The 21151-nt window shown below is 33.9% G+C and overlaps 1 protein-coding gene across 1 annotated transcript; it reads right to left on the bottom strand.

The window, feature by feature from the left end:
* Positions 1-1598: 1598 nt before the first annotated feature.
* On the bottom strand, positions 1599-3494 carry LOC129227867 (gastrula zinc finger protein XlCGF57.1-like). The gene has a single exon (XM_054862485.1). The coding sequence runs from the start codon at positions 3492-3494 to the stop codon at positions 1599-1601; it is 1896 nt and encodes a 631-aa protein (XP_054718460.1).
* Between the last annotated feature and the right edge of the window lie 17657 nt (positions 3495-21151).

The raw sequence follows: 21151 nt of genomic DNA, 5'->3' as shown, positions 1-21151 counted from the left end.
AAGCTAAAGTTTATATGCTTGAACAACTATAAATGCGTCGAAGATAGCACGGCAATTAGGTATGAGTGAATCTTCCATTTGTACAATTAAAAGTCAAAAACAGGAAATCTGTAAAGGTTTACGGAGTAGTATCTAAGCAAAATGCAAAAATTATGAAAATCAAAGCTGCTCTCGTATTGTGAATTTAAGAAATCATTAAGAGGGGTTTTGTCATAGATGGAAACGTTATAAAAGAACTAGTGAAGCAACTGTTTTGTATTTTAACAATATATAAGAATAATGGTTTGATCACACAGCATACATCTTAATTTTCTTGAGTTACAATTACCATTATTGGATCTACTGTACATTACAACTATAGTGCATTTGTTTTTGTTATTACATACTGAACGTACCGTAGTGGCCTATTTTATGTCTTTCTTTCCCATTAATCATGATGGATTTTGTGCATCGTAGAAGTATTTTCTGTGGAATAAAACGTTATCTTTTAAAAAATACAAATAAAAACTCAGTTTTTTATGTAAGAAACAGTAATGTATAGCTAAGAAATGGTTTTTAACAGTTTGAGGTGGTGTTCACAAGTGTCTAAAATAATTGGGTATGTTTATAAAAGTTTTTACACATACCCTTTTCCATAATGCTAAATTTCAACTTACGCGAGTGGTCTTGGACGCATCCCTCGCGTAAGTCGGGACTTGACTGTATACATCTGGGACTAATGGTTGTGAAAATAAAGGTCTTGCAGGTTAAAATGGAACACCCTGTATATTACTGTTAGGATTTTTTTTTTTTTAAAGTGCAACTGTTAAAAGGAAGCAAAACAAATATTCAGAAAGATTCTTATAACCAAAAGTCAAATTTTTTGAGACATGTCTAACATGCAAAGGGGCACAGATAACAACTAGGGATTCCACTGGTGGCAGAACACTGATCCTTTTTTAGAGGTAATTTTTGTAAAAGGAAATATTTTCCTTTTACAAAAATTGTGTTTTAATTTAAAGTTTGCTTTTTTATTCCATTATTTTAACAATGAGTAATCATTGTTTGTTTTTGAATTAGTTATCTTCCTCAACACCTTTAATGGAATTGTGTAATAAAAACTGCAGACTTTCATCACTCTTTTATAGAAACTTTCAATCTCTGTGACTGTTTTTTGCATGCACAAAGAACTTTTTCTTTACAGCCTGCAGAAACTGAAGAAGCTGCATATATCAGCCTGAGTCTCTGAATCTGATAAGAACTTGTTGTTGACTCAGGACTAAACTATTTCTTACTAGCATTCCAGCCCTGATAAAAGTATAAGTTCCTCCTGATACAAACTAGTCCATGATTTCACACCTATCCTTTCCTATTCTGCAGCTTAACAATTGGGCCATTTCACAGCATTTCAGACAAATGTCGAGTCCGTAACATGACACTTTTTTTGCATAACTATTTAATTTGCAAATTTTTTAAAGTTTAAATTAGAGTGTTGGTAGGACTAACTCAAAATAGAATAATATGCTAATCAAACTGGGAATTAAAAAGTTATGGCAAAAAAAGTCATGTTACGGACTCTACATAATTGTCCAGACCCAATTGCAAACAGCCCACTAAAATCATGTTGTCTGCAAATGTACAGCATGGATTTCAACATGGCTGTTCAACTGCTTTTTACGAGTGAATGTCATGTCACAATAGTTACAAGAATAAGGCTTCTCCCCTGTGTGAATCTTCAAATGCGACCGTAAATCACCGGGACGGGCAAATTTCTTTTGACAATACTCGCACGTAAATCTCTTCTCGCCCGTGTGGACTGTGACATGAGATTTCAAGTCTGCGGCCCGAGCAAACTTCTTGTCACAATATTCACAGGGATGCCGCTTATCGCCCGTGTGAATTATCAGATGCCTTTTTAAATGTTCGATCTGGGTGAACGCATTGCCGCAGAACTCACACGAGTAAGGCTTCTCCCCCGTGTGGATCCTCATGTGTGCTTTCAGGTCGGCTGTCCTCGCAAACTTCTTCTGGCAGTACTCGCAAACGTGCCGTTTCTCCCCAGAGTGGATGATGAGATGGTTCTTTAGGTATTTTGCAGTGGCAAAGTTTTTCCCACACTCGCTGCAAGTGTGTGGCTTTTCCCCAGCGTGAATGTTTATGTGTCCTTTCAGGTGTACAACCTGGGTGAACGACTTCCCGCAAAAACCGCAAGAGTACGGCTTTTCCCCGGTGTGCATCCTCAGATGCCTTTTCAGGTCGGTGCTCATGCTGAACATCTTACCGCAGTGCTCGCAGAGGTATGGCTTTTCACCCGTGTGTGACCTTAAATGTACGATCAAATTACTGCTCTGTGCAAAGGTCTTGCCACAAATTTCACACGAATAAGGCTTAAGTCCAGTGTGAACCATTTTATGCGATTTGAAATCGGGCATACTTGTAAATATTTTCTTGCAATACTCGCAGGAAAATGTCTTTTGACCAGCGTGGGTTTTTAAGTGAGCTTTCAGATAATTATTTCGAGTGAATGTCCTTTTGCAAAAGTCGCACGAGAACTGCTTTTCTCCTCCATGAGTGGTTACATGCTGCTTCAAGTCTTCCTGCTTGGTGAATGTTTTGTCACAAAGCTTACATGCATGTGATGTGTCCTTTGTATGAACCAATCTGTGGTCCTTCCAATCTTGGTGATTGGAAAAGGTTTCTTCACAATACTCACACGAATAAGTCCTCTTTGCGGTATGTGTTCTTGAATGGAGTTTCAGGGCACTTTTCTCGGCGAATGTCATGCTACAGTATTTACAGGAAAATGATTTTTCACTATCATGACTTTTCGAATGTTCTTCCATGTCTTTGGATTCAGCAAATGTCTTTTGACAATACTTACAAGCATAAGGCTGCTCCACATCATGAGTTTTTAAATGTTCTTCCATGTCTGTAACTTCAGCAAAGGTCTTTTGGCAATATTTACAAGCATAAGGCTGCTCGCCTGAATGTGTCTCCAAATGCTTTTCCAGGTCTGTAAACTGGACGAATATTTTTCTGCAAAACCTACAAGCATATGGTTCTTCCACAGAATGAATCTTTGAATGCTCTTCCATGTCTTCAAACTGAGCAAATGTCTCTTGACAGCATTCACAAGTGTAGGATTTTTCTACATCATGAACTTTTGCAAGCTTTTCTAAATCTGAAATTGCAGTCAATGCCATTCCACAATGTTCACACAGGAATGGCTTTATGTCAGAATCCACTTTCAAATGCCTTTCCGTATCTCGAACCCGAACAAATGTTTTTCTGCAAAACCTACATGCATATGTTTCTTCCGCAGCATGGATCTTTGAATGCTCTTCCATGTCTTCAAACAGAGCAAAAGTCTCTTGACAGCATTCACAAGTGTAGGGTTTTTCTACATCATGAACTTTCACATGCTTTTCTAAATCTGCAATTGCAGTCCATGCCATTCCACAATGTTCACATAGATATGGCTTTATGTCGGAATGCAATTTCAAATGCTCTTCCATGTCTTCAAATTGCTTAAATCTAACTTCACAAAAATCACAGGAAAATTCTTGTTTTGTAAGTGCCTCTGAATGTTCCTTCATAGTTTAATGTGGCACAAAAGATAATTTACAAACTGCATTGAAAAGATGGTTCTTTACACGAGTGAAAGTTACATCACTTGACATTTTTTTAGCAAAATGTTTGTGAGTTTTGTATCTTAATTTCAAAGCCAAACTTCCATTACATGATTTTACAATGAGTCAGAATTTTACTGCCTTGCACAAAGGCTTTATATTTATTTATTGATTAACATTATTTTTTTGCGCTTTAATAAAAACTACCTCTTCATTTGTAAGTCATAAGGCTAGTCATAATCCAAAGGTATCAAAATTTTTCAAGTACTTGTGTCAACAAATATATAGTTATCACCATGTTCTTACTGTTTTGAACTTTCTTCCCAGAAACGTTTCAGTGGCATATAAGTGTATCTAAATTTCAATCTCACAACTGATTGCAACGGCTGGTGCCCCTACTGAAAATAAACAAATATTTATTAATGACCTTTTTAAAGGTACCTCATAAAGTATGCCAAATTACACTAAAATTTCAAATTCAAGTCAAGTAGTTTTCATACTTGCCGCAGTGCCAGAATACAAATAAACAAAATCATCAAAAAATATGAAGCAATTAATTATAAAAAATACTGATTTTGTCTATTTTTTGCTGAAAATCTGAAATTTTAAAGTTTTGTAATCCCCCTAAAATTATTCGGAAGCAAAAAAGACTTTTTAGGGTAGCAGAACATTTCTGTTCTAAGAATTTGTTTCTAGAGAGAGGTTTGGGGCTCTTGATCTATACATATGTGCAAATACCAAATAGAATTTAAAAAATAATAATTTAAAACACTGATATTGTTTGAAGTATAAATTTGTTACAAAAACTTAAAAGTATGGGCATAAAATTTTAAAAACAAAAAAAAAATTTTAATGAAAAAAAATTTTTTTTAAAGAAAATTGTAAAACATATGACATATAAACAGTAAATTTAACAACTGAAAAGCAGAAAAAAAAAAATTCAAATTAGAGAATTATCTCAAACATTTGCGGGAGGAAATTAACAGAAATGGATACAATTAACAATCACTGAACACTTTTTATTCATGATGCATGAATTTAAGCGATAGTTTAAAATTTTAATTAAATTAAATTCCAATTCCTTTTTATTTTTCGTTCTTTTAAGTTATTTTATGATGCCAAAAATTAAACCTTTTTATTTTTAACAAACTCATTCAGCATGGTTTCTTCTCTTAAACTTATTTTAAAAAATTTTAACTAAAACATGCATTTTTCTACTGATTATTAGGTAAAAATTGTCTAGATATAAATTGTTAGCAAAAAGGTCAATTGTGGCCCATTATTGCTGATTAATCAGGAAATCCCTAGTTAACACTCGTATAATACCATTCTAAAACACTAATAGGTATACAATCGAAGAATGCCAAACTGTGACTGAATAAATAATTCTCAGGAGATAAGTACTAAACAATGGTATACACGTACATATATATATATATATATATATATATATATGTTGAAGCAGTAGAGTCACTATAAGGGGGTCATAGGCGGATTTAGGACTGAGTTCCAAGGGGGGGGGGGAGGGGGGCAGGATTTTTTTTTTCTTTTGAACATCAGTTGTAATCAAGGCTGGATAAGGCCATTATATAAAGATCACTCCCCCCCCCTTATGTTGTTGTTTTCTTTTCCATGATGTAATATATAAGATCATGCCTTACTTTTTTTGTGTTAGTGTTGCTTGCTGTCCTTTTGAATTGAACTTAAGAGGGAAAATTGCATCCCTTTTAAGTGTGGTATAGAATATCTCAAATTTTAGGGGGTCCAGAAGTTTCTCCCCCTTAGGAATTTTTGTAAAATAGATTTGAAATTCTACATTTTGAAGTCTTATAAGGGGTAATTGGAACCTACAAAAATTTCGGGGAAAAAGAGGCAAACATAGTCTTTTGCAAATTACGATAATGCCCAGTAAAAACTGTTTTGGGGTTGACAAATCAATGACAGCAGTACTCAGAGAGAAAAAGCAAGGGAGAACACATGATTATGCATTGTTATTTGCTTACATTGGCTGTCGGTTCAATTCAATTATTTTCTGACCACGCCTCCAACAACGCACAAATACAACAATGAATTAAATACAAAATGATCAATAGTAAAAAAGGCTTTAAAAGAAATGGTGTACAGATTTTGAAAATAGGTAACAAGAGAGAAACATGCTGCCCATTCGATCAATTCATAATTTATACACTTGATAATAAATAAAATTGAAAGACACTTTGTTTAAGAATTTCAAAGACTGATCTAATTCATTTCATGGACCGGAGAACAATTAAAGTTTTTAAGGCACTTCATTTGCCCTTTCCAGTCTCTGAAATTTAGTACTAGCTTGTACAGTTTTACAGTATTATTCTAACATTACAAGAGCAACTATTTTAAGTTTAAAAGAAGAAAGAAAACTATATATTTTCCCATACACCAACTTATTATAAAATTACGAGTAGTGCAGAAAAGGAATAGAAGTAGTGTATTTTTTTTTTTTTTTTCCGGAATAAACAGATTAACAATATGCAGAAGAAGTAAGATTAAAAAAAGCAATACAAAAGAATTTCCAAAATACAGCATTCAGGATTAAATAAACAGCAAGCTATGAAACATGTGAGTCATGAAACATTATCTCAAGTAATATATTACAGAAACATGAGAACCATGATTTTTACATTTTTGCTGCAGGATATCGCAAGGAGCTGAATTTGACACACTTCGGCATTCCTCCCCCTACCCCCCTCCCATTTGTTATAAATTAAAAAACTTACACTTTGTATCCGTACTTGGGCTCATTTTCAAGTTTTTCAAGCACTTTAAAACAAAATTTATTTCTTCAAGCTTTTCTTTTCGGAACAAATCATGAAATTTTTGGGAGTTGAAGGCCTTCAACAAAGGGGGTGCACTAAACTATAGCTTGTTTTAGTTTATAGGTAAATCAGGTTTTTTTTAAATCTCTGTTTTAGCTTCTAATCTGTTGAAATAACCATGGTTTCTTTTTAAATATTACAGCCAAACACATAGCTCTATAAGTTGATATTTTCATTTATATACTTGCCCCAATCGTTATCAGTTCAAAGTAGTAGTTTTAAATTTTCAGCAACCAACCCAGTGACAGCTTTACCACTTGTATTAGAGTGCACATTCCCCCCCCCCCCCTCCCCCCATCAGAAAAGGACATTTGCTATTACAGTAGAAGACCGTTATAACGCACACCTTGGGACCAGAGCTTTTGCGTTATACAGGTTTTTGCGTTATATAGATCATGTCACAAATTTTGAAACTAATATTCAGAATATATCTATATATTAGCACTTCAAAATGAGTTTTATCTGCAATGAGTATTAAAGCACCAATATTACAATTAGCTGTTCACAAATAAATATGTTTCACAATCAAAAGAAAGTGCATTATCCTGCACTTCTGCTAGCTTCATGGTTTGCATAACAGCTGCATTTTCAAGAGCCATCTGGTATTTTCTAATTACTTTAAGTAATAATTTTCCTTTAAAAGCTTTGAATTAAGATGGAAAGATGAGAAACTATTTCAAAATTTGATTTGCCTTACAATTTTAATGCTTCGAAAGCAAAACAGAGGGATTTTTTAAACTTCAAAACATTATGTTTACTTCTGAAAAGTTGTGCATTTTATAGAGAATTACGTTATATAGGTCGGCGTTATAACAATCTTCTACTGTATCTTCATTTTCACTTCTGAACTATTCAAAAAAAGGGGGAAAAAAACATGATTTTTTTCTTTTAAAATTTTAGGAGGTGTGTTGTTACTATGTATAAAGTCCGTCCAAGACTGGGGGCATTGCCCCCCTTAAACCCGCCCATGGGGGGGGGAGACAAAGGCGATTCACCTCAGGTGACACCCAATGTGGATTTAGGAGTTTTTAAAATACAATAGAACCTCTCAATATATATAACGGAAATTAAAGGGACAGAATATTTCACCCTTTAAATAGAGGTGTCCCTCCTTCAGAGGTAGATGAATTAATACATGCTGTGAAATTCACTCAGTATAATTTTATTAAAAAAAAGCCTAAACTAATTAAATTTAAGATTAAGTATTGAAAATGTTTCATACATACTAAAATCCTGGATTATTCAAACTGGGTAAAAATAACAAAAATTAATTATAACTTAAAAGTTTTACCAAAACTTGTGTTGTATCGAACTTTTGTAACTGATTTTCATTAATTGCAGCTTTGAATTAATGTGTTAACATGGATTTGTTTGATGTCATGTAATTTACAATGCAATACAAAGCAAGGTACATGTTTCAAGTTTTCTATACAAAGATTGTAGACAACCCGTAATAAACTACTTTTTGGAGTACTAATAAGTGAGCTTGTGCCAGGGGTGGACTGGCCCATCTATGCACCTTTAAGCCTGAACAACTTTTTAAATTTTTTTTATAATTTTTTAAAATTAATCTTATTTTTTGGTGCAACTTTTTTTTTTTTTTTTTGCACTAACAAAACTGCAACTTCACTTCGCTTTTTTCTCCTTTTCTTTAAGCCTGTGTACTAGCTTTTTTTCTTTCTTTTCTTTTCTTCCCTTTTTGCATTTTTTTTCTTTTTTCGTTTTGGACTTTTTTTTTTTTTTTTGCATCTGTTTTTTTTTTTTTTTTGCACCCTTTGGAGAGTGGTCCCGCACCCTCGGGACCCAGTCCTTCCCTGGCTTAAGCTACTGGAGACATTTTTTGCGATTGGTTCCAGAGCTCTTTCCAGAAGCAAAGTTATTAGACTAACACAAATCAGAGCCCACTGGGAGAAGAGCTTTCAGAAGTGACAAAGGAGAACAAAACCAACGTGGATACCCATAAAGATGACACACAACCAAAAGTCTCTCACATTGAAAATTTTGAGCAATTCCTTGGCAATGAAAAAATAATCTTTTTCATTTGTTAGTGAAGGAAAATCAACTCATGGAAATGACGCGAGCAATCATGGATGCGTCAATGCCTCAAAAAACTACAAAGAAAAACAACTAACGACTGCCAACAGAATATTATAATTCTCTCTTTTCTATAGACACTAAGTTTATAAAAACTTTGTTTTTATAAACCATTTTCATTATACATGCTGTGCATATGTATCAGAATCAGAATAAGTGCACATTAAACTAATACATATTTATCCATTACTAAATGAAGATTTATTTTCATCTATCGAACCTAACCCCTATTTTAACACAACTATTAGGTCTTTCCTAATTTCCAGTGTTGATTAAAGAGGCATTTCAACGGAAAGTAATTCCTGCATAAAACACGGGTCCACTGTATTTTCAGTTTCATTCTTATTTGAACTCCTCAGTCTGGAATAGTGAATAACCAAGCTGGAGGCATATGTCATCCCATTGAAGCCAGAGTGCCAAAAAACTGGTAGATAAAGAGAATTTAGCTCACCAGTGAGTGCCCACAGCATGGAGTGGATCGACTCGTGAATTGAAGACAAAGCTTATGTTTCTAGCAGTAAGTACCGCCCCTAAGCCAGGACTACATGCAATACACCAGACAGCTCAATTATTACATCCAGAGACTGCAGTTTTGTTTGAACTCTTCAGTCTGGAATAGTGAATAAGCGAGCAGGAGGCAGATGTCATCTCATTTGCATGCAGTTCTTCCTTAGCCTTGGCTTAGGGGAGGTAACTTACAGCTAAATAACCAAGTTAAGGGTTAAATAAAAACCCAAAATATGAAGCTATGAATAATAATTTATTTTAAATTTTTGGTTTTTAAGAAGGAGATATGCACATGGTGGCATTAGAAGCAATCTTCCATGTAAGAGATGCACTTCAAACAAATTCACATTTAAAACTAAAAGCATAACTACACTATGAGGAGTTACAAAAATCAAGGCACAGTTAAAATTGTTACATGAAATGACAAAATACCTTAACTGATTTCATACATCTCTAATCTTGATAGAAGCCACATTTTAGATAAAATGCTCCATTTTTAGCCATCATTTTCTTATAAGCCATCATATGAGACATCAAATTTTTTTAGCTGGTCTGCAGAATTGAAAAAAGATGTTAGCATCCAATATTTTAATCAAATTGCAAGACACCCTACACAATTATTAGTTAACGGCAACAATCTGAAATAAATGCTTTTTTCCTCTATCATAAAAATCTAGGACGCGTCATTCCAGTTTCATTTGAGCAGCACAAGTTGATTCAGGTTTTGACTTTCAGGTCTACATTTTGTGAAAAAAAGAACAAAAAAGTGTATTAAACTAAAAATATTTTTAAAAAAACTACAATTTAGATAAAATAGTCAATTTTTAGCATATGAGCCTCAAAAGCAATGAATATAAAACTGCATTTTTCAAGATAATAATTAAGAATTATATGGAAAAAAAGGCACATTTTGCAGAATTTTCAATAGTTAGTATTGCAATAAACATCCTATTCCATTTATGAAAACATAGGCAATAGAGTCTTGCATACCAATATCTTGGGAATGTCCAAACATTGTAACTACGCCAAAAATTAAGATATAAATTTCTGAACTTGTTGCTAAAAACTACTTGAAAACTGAAAATCCTCATGAGACTACTTTAGTTGAAAAGATTTTAGCACTTATGCTTCAAAAACAATGAGGATAAGGTAAAATTTTATACATAAAATTTTTCATTTCTCAAGAGTATTAAAAATAATTTTTCAAAAAATGATTTGCAGCATATTTTAGGTTATTTTCATCAGTTTACAATTAAATAAAACACCCAATTCTGCTTTGTTTTAGAAACCTTAGGCACTTAAACATCTTGTCTACTTCGAACTTGTAAATGACCAAATATGGCGACTATGTTTCTAGCTGAAATGCTGAAGTATCGCCTTTCTGGTCAAAAAAAAAACTTTACCAAGTTGTATTTCATTTTTTTCCCTTTCTTTTTGTTAAAATTATCTGCAGGCCTCTGAAAAATCTGCAACGCACCTCTCACAATTTCTGTAACCGGGGTGGTACCACTGTTTCCTAAAATTATAGTTGAGGGATTGGTAGTTGTAGCTGAAGGGGTAGGGGGGAGAGTCAACATTAAATTTTAACTGGAACCATGCTATTGTATTAAAACTGGTCGCTAATTCTTAAAAAATAGCTATTGCCATGAAATGAAAGTAACTAAAAAGTTGCATTTTTATCTATTAATGAAATATATTACACTTAAAAATATATAAAGTACTATAAGTTTTTGAAAACTTAAAAAAAACCTGATTTATAAATTAAAAAATTCAACTTAAATTTTAAAAAATTTGACTTTTTTTTTAATCAAAAAAAAATTACAAACCTTGAGACAAAAGAAATTTATCTCAACTGCGAGAGTCTGCAGCCTTGTTGTGGTTCAACTCTTAAATTGTAGGCAAGGCTTGGGTACTTACTGCTTAATACACTATCTTTGCCTTCATGGGCCTTTGCAGCTGGCATGATTACAAGATATAGTCTAAAACTGCACTTTTAAGACTTCAATACCTAAACATTTTTTCGGAGAACCACTGAATTCCCTGAAGTCGCCAAAGATAGTCTAAAACTAAGTCTTAAAAACCTCAATTTAAAAAACATTTTCAAAGAAATACCCTTCCCTCCCTCAGCATCTGTAAGTTGGCCTACAATTTTGTTTTTTAGAGTTTAATATGGAAAACTTCCTACTAGAGCCCTTAACTTCATTAATATCATCAAAGATTTTCAATGTTTGTTGAAGTAATTTTAAGACTGAAATAAACTTCAGTCTTGAAAAGAAAGGGTGAGATCCTTATCTCCTTTCTCTCTAATGCTACTGAAAGTTGCTTAAAATTGCAGTTTTTGACTTCAGTTTTGAAAAGTTTTCCAGAGAGGGGCCCTGGATATCTCTTTTCCAATTGTCTTCTCTAACATTGAAAAAACATTCTAAGTCCTCAATTTTAAAATTTCTACATCCTGTTCCTAACCCTCTTCATCTTTAAATTTTGGTACTTTATTATTTTTATTTATTTATTTTTTGTGCAGGAACTTAGCCCTAACTAGACAAAAAAATTTTAACTCTGCCCATGAGGGGGATGCCTACACTTTTGATTACACCACTGCTCTAAACCCTACTTTAGGTAAAGGTCCTGGTTAAAAAAATAATTACAGACAATTTTGGATGGCACAGTGAAAGCCATGGATTTTCCCATTTTGTCTAAACCTTGCGAACCTTATATACTAGCTTGGCACCTCAGTAACCCTTCCATCTACTAATTTTAATTTTATCAGGTTTAAATGCCACAGAAGTCTATAAGATGTCCCCAATTTTAGCATTGTACTAAAGAGGAGAGAGATTCTACAGTATCATTCATCCAAGTTAACTGCTAGCGACTTCAGAACTTTCGAACTCATGAATTTTACGAGCATACTCTCCATGTACGCTGCATAAATGCCCCATGCATGTGAGTATAATAAAATTCATCCACATATCAGTACCAAAAACTATCAAAGGTCTGGCCAGAGAAAATGTAGGTCCTTTTAAAAACCCTTCACAAAAATCTAATTCAGTAAAACGGACCCTTCACAAAATTATAATTAAATGAAAAGGACTCTTCACAAAATTTTGACTAACCAAAAGGACCCTTTACAAAATTTCGATTGACCAAATTGGACATTTCATAGACTCATTTTTTAATAAATGAGTACGCAAATCAGAAATCTAATCTATATTAATGGATAACTTTTGGTTTACATTTTGAAATTTCAGATTTTGTTTTTCACAATATTTTTTAAAATTCACAAAAACAGGACCCTGTGAAAAATTCTGGACAGACCCCTGATATACAAAAACACAGTGGTAATATTTCAGAAGCCAAAAATGAAGTTTTATTTCATGCTGAACTTCGAAAAACAACAATATGACTGAAGATTTTGACCCAAAAAGGTACAAAATATGTAAACCGCTTAATAACATTCAGATTCAAACATGCGATCATAATTTTAAGACTTGTCTGAAGTCATCAGTTGAGAAGCAATAGATCACATAAGAATAATTCTTGGAAGCTTTTCAGAGGCTAAATTCAATTCAGAGATTTCCTAAGATTGAATTCAACATCTGAGCAAAAAAAAAAAATATTTTTTTCATACCGCTTTATCATACCAGGTAGCATAGCAAAACAATTTGAATACATGAAATAATAATACTTGCTTGATTTTTGCATTGTTTTCAACTAAGCAATTGCAACTGTGATACTAATAAAAGACATGTTTAAAACCAGAAATTTTAAAGAAAATAAATCCTTCCCCAGTATTTAGTTTCCAAAAAAAAAAAAAAAGAAAAGAAATTATTTTCTTTCAAGAGAGCCAAACATTAAATTTTAATAATCATAGTCATTTTCTTTAAAGTAGAGATGTTTTACCAATTTATCGTACCTCAAAATAACTGCTATCATTTATTTTTATTCTCACTTCATCAGCAGAGATATTGAGAGGGAGCAAAGTGTTAAAAAAAATGTTTAGTAGAAAAACAAAAATAAACAATAAAACTGAGGAAAGTTGTAGTACATAAGTAAATCTTATTATGGTTGCGTTCGACAAACCTCACCAGTCTACCGGTAAGTAACCGGTACAAACCGCAGCGTTCTATCATCTATCGGTTACCTCACCGGTTGCCATTTTAAGCTGTTGATTGGTGGATTGGCGCACGTGATCATTAGCTGACACGTGATTAACTTACCGGCCGCTACCGATTGAGCTCGTCGAACGTAAGCTATGAGAGAATAACGGAAAGTAGAGATATGTGAAAAATAATAGTAATAGGGAAAAAGAAGGAAAAAAAACTGAAGTTTACTTGTTTTTTCTGAAATTTCGGGGTTTTTCGCATTTATAATTTGATTAACAATTCTTGCATTACTCCAGTTCATTTGTGCTTGTTGGCTGCAACCGTCCAAAAAGAGTCCGTTCTGTCTCCATGGTTCCGTAGTCTCTCTTCCTAACAAAACGGTTTGTTTTAAGTGTTTAATGCTCGAGTGTAATTTTGAAACTTCTGTTTGAATTATATTTGAAGAATTATTCTGCACTCGAAAATTGAGGTGTTATAAGATTCTGAAAAGGACTGGTTCTTTTTGTGTGAGTTTAATAAGATTACTTAATCGAAGATTTGTTGCAGTGAACTTTCGAATTGCGGTAATTCTTTTACCTGCTCATCAAAAGTAAGTTATTATGTAATATTCTCCTCGCTCTTTTTTTTTTTGGACAGAAAATTTTCATACATGGTTTTGTATCTTTTTAAATCTTCCTATATGTTGTCATAATTTGAATGGTGAATGCTGAGAGTTTAACCCGTAATAAGGAGGGAAACACATTGGAGATAGTAACCACAGCAGTATTAGGTTTGGGATTAAATTCGATTTGGATAAAGTAGAGAATTTTAGGTTTGTGCCCAATTTCAGAAATACTGATTTTGTGGCACTTAGGCAGAGTTTGAAAGCAATTTTTTCTTCTGGATTGAACAATAGCGATGTGAATCTTCAGTGGGCAGAGTTCAAGGAAAATTTAGCAAAAACGGTTGGGGATCATGTTCCCTTTAGGAGAAAGGGTGTCAACACTAAAATTTGGCCGATGTAGTTCTCCAGGGTAACTAAAGACGCTCTAAATTATAAGCAAGCCGCTTTTCATAGGTTTAGAGAAACAGGTCACAGTGCAGATAGGCTCCAATACTGTAAGGCAAGGCGCAAATTTAAGTATTTGGTACGGATTCAGAAAAGAGAGTTTGAGCAAAGACTGGCAGAAAATATAGACATGAATCCTAAGAGGTTTTTTGCATACGCTAATTCGGGGGAAAGTTCGAAATAGTCACATTGGGCCACTGGTTGATGTGCACGGAATTTTAATTCAGGATGATAGTGATATTGCTAATGTTCTTAATAACTTTTTTCGAGTGTTTTTAACGATAACTATTTCAACAGTTGACACCAGCAAGACACAAGCTATAGTACAGGTTTAGGACTTTGTATTTTTCCAGGGATGATTTTTTACTTCATTTGAAAAAATTAAAGAGACTAAGGCTCCGGGACCTGATAATATTTATCCAAAAATTTTAGTTGAATGTGCAGAGGAATTAGCAGATGTAATTGCAAATATTTTCAATGCGTCTTATAACTTGGGGACAGTGCCAGAGGACTGGAAGCTGGCTAACATTACACCACTCTTCAAGAAAGGGTCTAAAGGGAGTGCGGGTAATCATAGACCTGTGAGTCTAACTTCGGTGGTTTGCAAAATTTTTGAAACATTGATAAAAATTAAGATAGTACATTTTTTAGAGATTAATAATTTATTGACTAGTTTTCAGTATGATTTCAGGAAAGGTAAATCTTGTGCAACTAATTTATTACATTTCTATGACAAAGTTACCATGACTTTAGACAATAAGAAGCCTGTGGATGTTGTTTACATTGATTTTCAAAAAGCTTTCGATGAGGTACCGCATGTTGCTCTACTTAGCAATTTAGCTGATATAGGAATAGGATTGAAAACTTTCATTTGGGTAAAAAAGTGGCTGACTGGAAGGAAACAAAGGGTAGTTGTGAGGGGAAATCATTCTAAATGGAGTGAGGTTTTAAGCGGGGTGCCTCAAGGATCAGTGTTAGGGCCTGTTTTATTCATTGTTTTTATGATCAATATTCATAAAAATATTTCTGGGAACATGAATTGTTTTGCTGATGATGTCAAAGTTATGGGGATTGTAGAAAATGAAGAAGAAGCAAATAAGCTGCAAGAGGATCTAGATCATATTACAGAGTGAGCTGATAAATGGGATATGGCTGTTAATGTTAGGAAATGTCAAGTGCTACATTTAGGGTAGAGACGTACCGAGTAGCACTTTGGCCGAGTACCGAGTACTCGGTCTTTCACTACTCGGCCGAGTACCGAGTTACCGAGTACTCGGCCGAGTTACCAAGTACCAATTATGTTTTAAGAAGAACCACCGACACACATGTGATGAATTTTGAACTTATTGGAATAGTAGTATAGACCTCCTTGTCCATATAATAGTTTTTAAAACTAAATTCCTGCTGAAATTTAATTACGCATCATATAAACAATTTTGTTTGTGTCAAAAATTTTACAAAAAAATTATTTTTAAAATTAAAAATAAGTAATTAAAAGGGATGATTAATCAAGTTGGAATTAAAACAAATTACAGTGAAATCCCTCTAATACGGACACTAACAGGACAAATTTTTTTTTGTCCGCAATAGAGAGGTGTGCTCAGGACATAGGTTTAATAATGTTATTTGCATTGGAACTGGGGAATTAAAAATTATCCACATAACAGGGGTGTCCGCCTTTGAGATGTGTCCGTTAGGAGGGGTTCAGACCCCGAAGTGGTTTTCTTAGGGGGAAAAGTAGGAAATACGGATTCAAAAATTAAAAAAGTAGGAAAAGTAGGAAAAAAAATCACTTAAAAAAGTAGGAAAAAAATAGGAAGAGATAGGACTACACACACGTCAAGACGATTGACAATCATTAGTATGAAAAATAAACTGGTGGAAACAAAGATATTAATTACAAAAATATGAAAATAAAATCCAAACAAAGAAACACCTTTCAACAATACAGTAATAAAATTTTTAAGTGTGAAAGAATAAAATGCAGTATAGCGATCGCAAAAAAAACTCCACCAATAATAATAATAATAATACTCTTTTTTTGGTGCAATAAAACCATTTTTGTTAAAAATTTGTTTTGTCAAAAACAAAAACATTCCTTTGAGAGCATCCATTTATCATTTAAAAATACCAACACTTTCAGCTCCTGTTATCATAAACTATGATACAAAAGCAAAGCAAATATTAAATTAGTTTTAGTTAAAAATAATCAGCAGCTGACATGCATTCTTGCATAAACAGAGGCAGATGTTTGTTTTTTTTTCAAAAAAAAGGAAAACGACTGAAAATGCAAAACTAAAATATATGTGCTCTTAAATATGGGACATGAAATTTATAATAAAATAATTAAACTAAATAAATAACGTTAACGAAATAAGTCAACTAAAGGGTTTGTACTATGTTATGTATTTTTAGCATTGAACATACATTTTTGCTTCAGGCCATCTTTTATGGGGGTCAATTTCTCCCCTCCTTGGCTTTGGAAAATAAATGCTTAGCTATACAAGTTTGTGCGGTTTTTGTTGTTTTCAGATAAAATTTGCATTCAGTATACATCCTTCGCTAGCCACCTCCAAGGGGGGGGGGAGGATCAAAGTGACGAGCCAGTTATAATCAAGCAATAAAAATCAAGCAATAAAAACGAATATTGTTTTAATGGTTTGATAATTTTTACCTTCTTGTTCCAAAATTTTTGTCACAAAAAAAAAAAAAAAAAAAAAACGAGCTGATGTGCGCATCACATGACTTCCTTTTACTCCAATTTAATGTCATTTTCTCATTATTGGCAGTTTTAATGTGATTCAATAGTTTACTCTCTAAATATCACCAACAGTGGCCAAATTGAAACCAGATTTTAAAAAATAAATAAAATAAAATAAAATTTAAAAAAAAAATCCAAATTTGTCGCCAAGTTGGCGACCAAAAGACTGCCGATATATCGCCAAGTGTGAGCCAAATTATAACACCACTTGAGTTTACATCGAAATTAACATGATTTCCCCGCAAAAAGGGGCAAAAGACCCCCTTTGGAGCATCCGAATGCAACCAAAAAGGGAGGTGCACAACCAGACCCCACTATTATAGGTCTCCTTATCTTAAGAAAGATATTAATGTATTGGAAAGGGTTCAAAGGGGGGCTACAAGGCTAATAAATGGACTTTCTCATTTAGACTATGATTCCAGGCTTAGAATGCTAAAAATGTACAGTCTTGAGCAAAGAAGAGACCGAGGGGACATGATTCAGTCATTTAAATTTATTAAAATTAAAGATGTTATGGGGCTAAAGTTAGAACCACCACTGAAAACAGGACAAGGGGTCATTGTTTTAGGATATTTAAATCTCAGGCTAACATGGATATTAAGAAAAGTTATTATTTTAGCAGGGTAGTGGAACCTTGGAACAGCTTACCGGAAGAGGTGGTAATGAGCAAGAGAGTACATAGTTTTAAGAGGGCCATTGATCTTCACTAGGGATTGTAAATTGACTAGGACCAGCCTAGCTGGGCCCAGAGCCTGTTGCTGGTCATCACATTTGCATTTGTAACAGGGAAGGTGAAAAATAGGACGTAACAGTGAACGTGAGGTCTCAGAAACCACTCTATTTGAAATTGTTTAAGTAAATGTGTTATTAGTATACATTCCTGTTATTTCCCTTAGATGTTCTTTGAATTTTTATTAGCATTGGGGAAAAATAATTTAGAATCGAAATATACCTTTTCAGAGGAAATTTTGCTACAGTCTTAAGATTTAAAAAAAAAAAAAAATCACATGCTGCAGTAAATAACTAACTACTTGCAATAAAAATGAATTGATTATTTATTAATGATTCCATTTTAGCTCTTTAATATATACAGAACATTTAAGTACCAAAAAATTGAATTTTTCATGTTACGGGAAAATTTTGACAGCCCTTTAACTATTAGTATTTTGTGTTGTATTTCAAGGAATAGTTCAGCCTTCATTGTCCAAAGAGCATTATTGCGTAACATTTGTGAACATTTCAAACAAATCTCTACCTCCTCTAGAATATTAATTTTGCAACATGGATAAGATAAACGAACCATATATCTACGGTTCTAACGTTAAGAGCCATGTCTACAACTGCCAAAAATTGTAACAGCACTAAAAGGGAGGTGCGGTCTCATAGACCTCTTCTAAAGAATGCAATGAAATTTAAACCAGATTGCAAAGGTGTGTTCAAGGTCACAAAAAAAAAAAAAGCTATTGGGAAAAACTATTCAATTGGACTGAAGGTCTGTGAGACACATAACATAAATACACCTCACATAAACATTTAAATAGATTTTAACGCATTAATATTTCATACCTGTGTTACCTTTTTAATATTTATTAGTTGATTTTTAATTATTATAAAAATATGAAAGAATTAAAGCTACAGTTTGCTACTTTGAAAATTTGTATATATATTAGACTAAATACTGTCTTCATCTTAATTTTGGAGTTTGGTCGTAATATTTTCATTAGCATTAAAGTTATGATGTATTATTTGTGCCGAAGTTATATCTTGTCCCCCTGTAAAATAAAATAGGTGGCTATTATGTTTTTGAATACATAATAATATATGTGTAATGAACAGCTTTTGATGATCCAGTTCATTTGCCTTTTTGTATAACCCTCCTGCTTAATTATAGAAGAACCTTTAGTGACCATCTGATTTTGTTACTTAAATACTTTCTGCTCATAGGGCTTAGTTTGAATAGGAGCTTAAGTCCCATACTTATTTTCAATTTTGCATATTTTTTTTTTCCTTTTGGCCTGATAATCAGGCACCTTAAGCATTAACATAAGTTCTGAAGACTATAGGGCTCCTGCACTTTTGTTAGAACATGAACCCTGGCTGTGCTAGCTTTGGTGAGCTCTTTAGTTATCTCGTATAACCATCTTCGATTGATTACACTTGTTATGTAACAGGCGGGCTCCTAATCTTCTCTAACTATAGATGAGTTTTGCGTTTTAAAGTTAGTATTTACAAGTAAAAGTAGTCATACGAGGTAGGATCCGACAACGGTCACCAATGACAACCAAACAGTGGCGTAACTATGTACCGCACAACCCTGCAATGCGGGGGGGGGGGGGGGGGGGGCGTAGTCAGAAGGGGCTCGAAAATTTTTGAGCTCTATTTTCATTCAATTTTATTACATTTTTCCGTGAATCAAACTTAGTTTGAGAAGCTTATTATGGTTCTGGAGAACCAAAACTTAGCACTTCTTTCCAATCTCAGTGGAGATAGGGCCAATTTTAAGATATCGGGGCCCCCAGGCCGAACACTTTTTCGGGGTGTCATTGTTGCCAAACATTGCAATTTTTGCCATTTGCTAATACAGTTTTAGCCATTTGAGGGCCCCCAAATATCAGGGGCCCTAAGCTACGATCTAGTCGGCTTATTTGGTAATAAGACCCTGAGTAGAGAGGCTTACAACCTAGATGCTCGAAAACCACCTTGCTTCGGGGAAAAAATTATCATAATGACCCCGCCCCCCAAGTCACCTGCTTGGAGAGAAGGAAAAATATGAGTTCTAATGGCACGTGTGTCCGGAAAAGGACAACTAAGAGACACTTTTGGGTAGGATCTGGATTGGGGGACTCAGTGTCAGCCTCCTGCACGACACATTTTAAGAAAATTCTCACATCTAACAGAGAGATTTATGCTTGCAGAAGTTTGTCAAGGTTAAAATAGGGCCCGCTTAACGAGTGAAAGGGGTCCAAACCAGGCCCGTCATCTGGGCAATCAATGCAGTCAGGGAATTTAGATAATAAGCAATCATGCATTTTTGCTTGTATTTTGATGTTTTTCCCCAATAAAGTGCATTAAATTCATACCCTCCCCACCCCCTGGAAAACTTGACGAGCCCAACCTTAGTAAATTTCAACAGTTAATAGTTACTGCTAAAATTTCATTTAAAAAATGAACACAGCTATAAGTTGGATCAATGTCATTTAGCTACAGCGTGGAGCCGATAAGGAGAGCTGGGCTATCCCAAGTTTTTAAGCAATTAACTGAAAATTAGATTTTGAGGCAAAAATAAAATTGTGGGGACTTTCAGGGTCCCCACTTTCTTTGATTCTTGGTGGCCATGTTAAAGAGATAATCATCGATAAATGTTGATCGCGAAAAACAACATGAAAGCACAAATGAAATGATAATATCTTGAGTTCTTTTAATGTACACTTTAGACATTACAAAATTAAATATTCTTTCTCTTCTTGTTTTTTCATACTATATTTACTGTCTAAAAATTACTCCAATGCATTAATTGTACCGTTTTCTATGAGAACTTAAAAATAGTAATAAGATATCTGGTTTCCTATTGACTGCAATTAATCCCATAAAAGTATCTAAAATTTATCATCTTGTTTTTAAAAATATCCTGACTCGATTTCACTATAGCTGTAGTAAAGCTTGCTTTTAAATTTCTTTCTTATTTCAATTATTTTGTGGTAAAAAAACAGGAGGAAGGGATAGTTTGCAAAAGCCGCTCCAAAGAACTGAGTTGAATGGGACCTCCCAGAGCACTTTTAGTTGTATTCATGTAAGTGATCTTTAGGGAAATGGGGGTTTAGCGGTAAGTCTTGATCTTTTGTAATCACTTATCTTTCAAATATTTCACCTGTTTGAGCAACTTGTATCTGTAGACTCAGAATGGGCACTAAATTACCAGAAGATAAAGGGATCAACGAGCGAAGAATAATTTTCTGTGTTTGGTTATTTTGAGGTGTCACCAATACACCAAACGTCACCGCAGAATCTTTTTTATCTGATTCAAAAATGAAAGGAAGTTTTTTTTTTTCTCCCTTTCCTGTTCTAAAGTACGTCAGACGTCCACAGACGGCGAGTTTCTTCCGAAAAGCGCTCCTCTGGGATGCGGCTTCTCCTCTTTCATCTTTTCTCTTTCTTGCCCCTGCTCCTTTGGGATGCACTTT

The sequence above is a fragment of the Uloborus diversus genome, chromosome 8, assembly GCF_026930045.1.
Source record: "Uloborus diversus isolate 005 chromosome 8, Udiv.v.3.1, whole genome shotgun sequence".
NCBI lineage: Eukaryota > Metazoa > Arthropoda > Arachnida > Araneae > Uloboridae > Uloborus > Uloborus diversus.
The sequence above is the reverse complement of the archived record's forward strand: the minus strand, read 5'-3'. Positions and strand labels throughout refer to the sequence as shown.

Coding starts and splice junctions, on each gene's coding strand:
- LOC129227867 (XM_054862485.1), bottom strand. CDS start 3,494: ATGGAAGAGCATTTGAAATTGCATTCCGACATAAAGCCATATCTATGT.